The 584-nt window shown below is 59.9% G+C and overlaps 1 protein-coding gene across 1 annotated transcript in view; it reads left to right on the plus strand.

The window, feature by feature from the left end:
- Positions 1-480: 480 nt before the first annotated feature.
- The window catches only part of ASPRV1 (aspartic peptidase retroviral like 1), a 1,028-nt gene continuing 924 nt past the window's right edge, over positions 481-584 (plus strand). The window contains exon 1 of the mRNA XM_007453412.1: positions 481-582. Within this exon, the coding sequence (XP_007453474.1) occupies positions 481-582 (102 nt within the window). The remainder of the gene's footprint in view (positions 583-584) is intronic.

Consider the following 584-nt stretch of genomic DNA (forward strand, 5'->3'; position numbering starts at 1 on the left):
ATATCATAACATCCCCTGTTGTCCTCATCTGTTATTCTGGGACATAGGCTGGGGAGGGTACCCGAGTAGGTCCCCTCTGACCCAGGCTGGCCTTTTTTGCAATGTGGGCTGGCAGGTACCAGTCCCGATGATGAATGCAGGAGGGTGAGGTACTGATCCTGCTAGATGGACAGGATGTTGGCAGGAGGGTAGGAGGAGCGGGGCGGAGCTCCCAGAACAAAGGCAAATGGGGAGCCCTGGGGGCTCAGGCTAGGCATCAAAAAGGCTCTGCAGAGTGAGCAGGCTACAGCAGCTCTCCGTCTCTGCACCCAGCAGTCGGTCAGACAACCCTCACCTGGTCCCTCTGCCTGCCCATGGCGAATACCGAGCAACACTTTGCTTAGGGAGGCCTCGTGCTCCAGCGTGATTGCACCAGCGCTGCTCTGTGGCTTTCTCTACCTGGTGTGGGCTGCTGCTGCAGTTCCAGAGGAAAGCAGAGGGATGGCCGGGAGTGCAGCCAGGAGCTGGGAGGGCCGCCGGGAGGACGCCTTTGTCCTGGAGCCTTTTGATGGAGCCAATGTGGCCCCGCACCTCTGGCTGAACCG

Source organism: Lipotes vexillifer, unplaced genomic scaffold (genome assembly GCF_000442215.2).
Source record: "Lipotes vexillifer unplaced genomic scaffold, Lipotes_vexillifer_v1.1 scaffold253, whole genome shotgun sequence".
Taxonomy (NCBI): domain Eukaryota; kingdom Metazoa; phylum Chordata; class Mammalia; order Artiodactyla; family Lipotidae; genus Lipotes; species Lipotes vexillifer.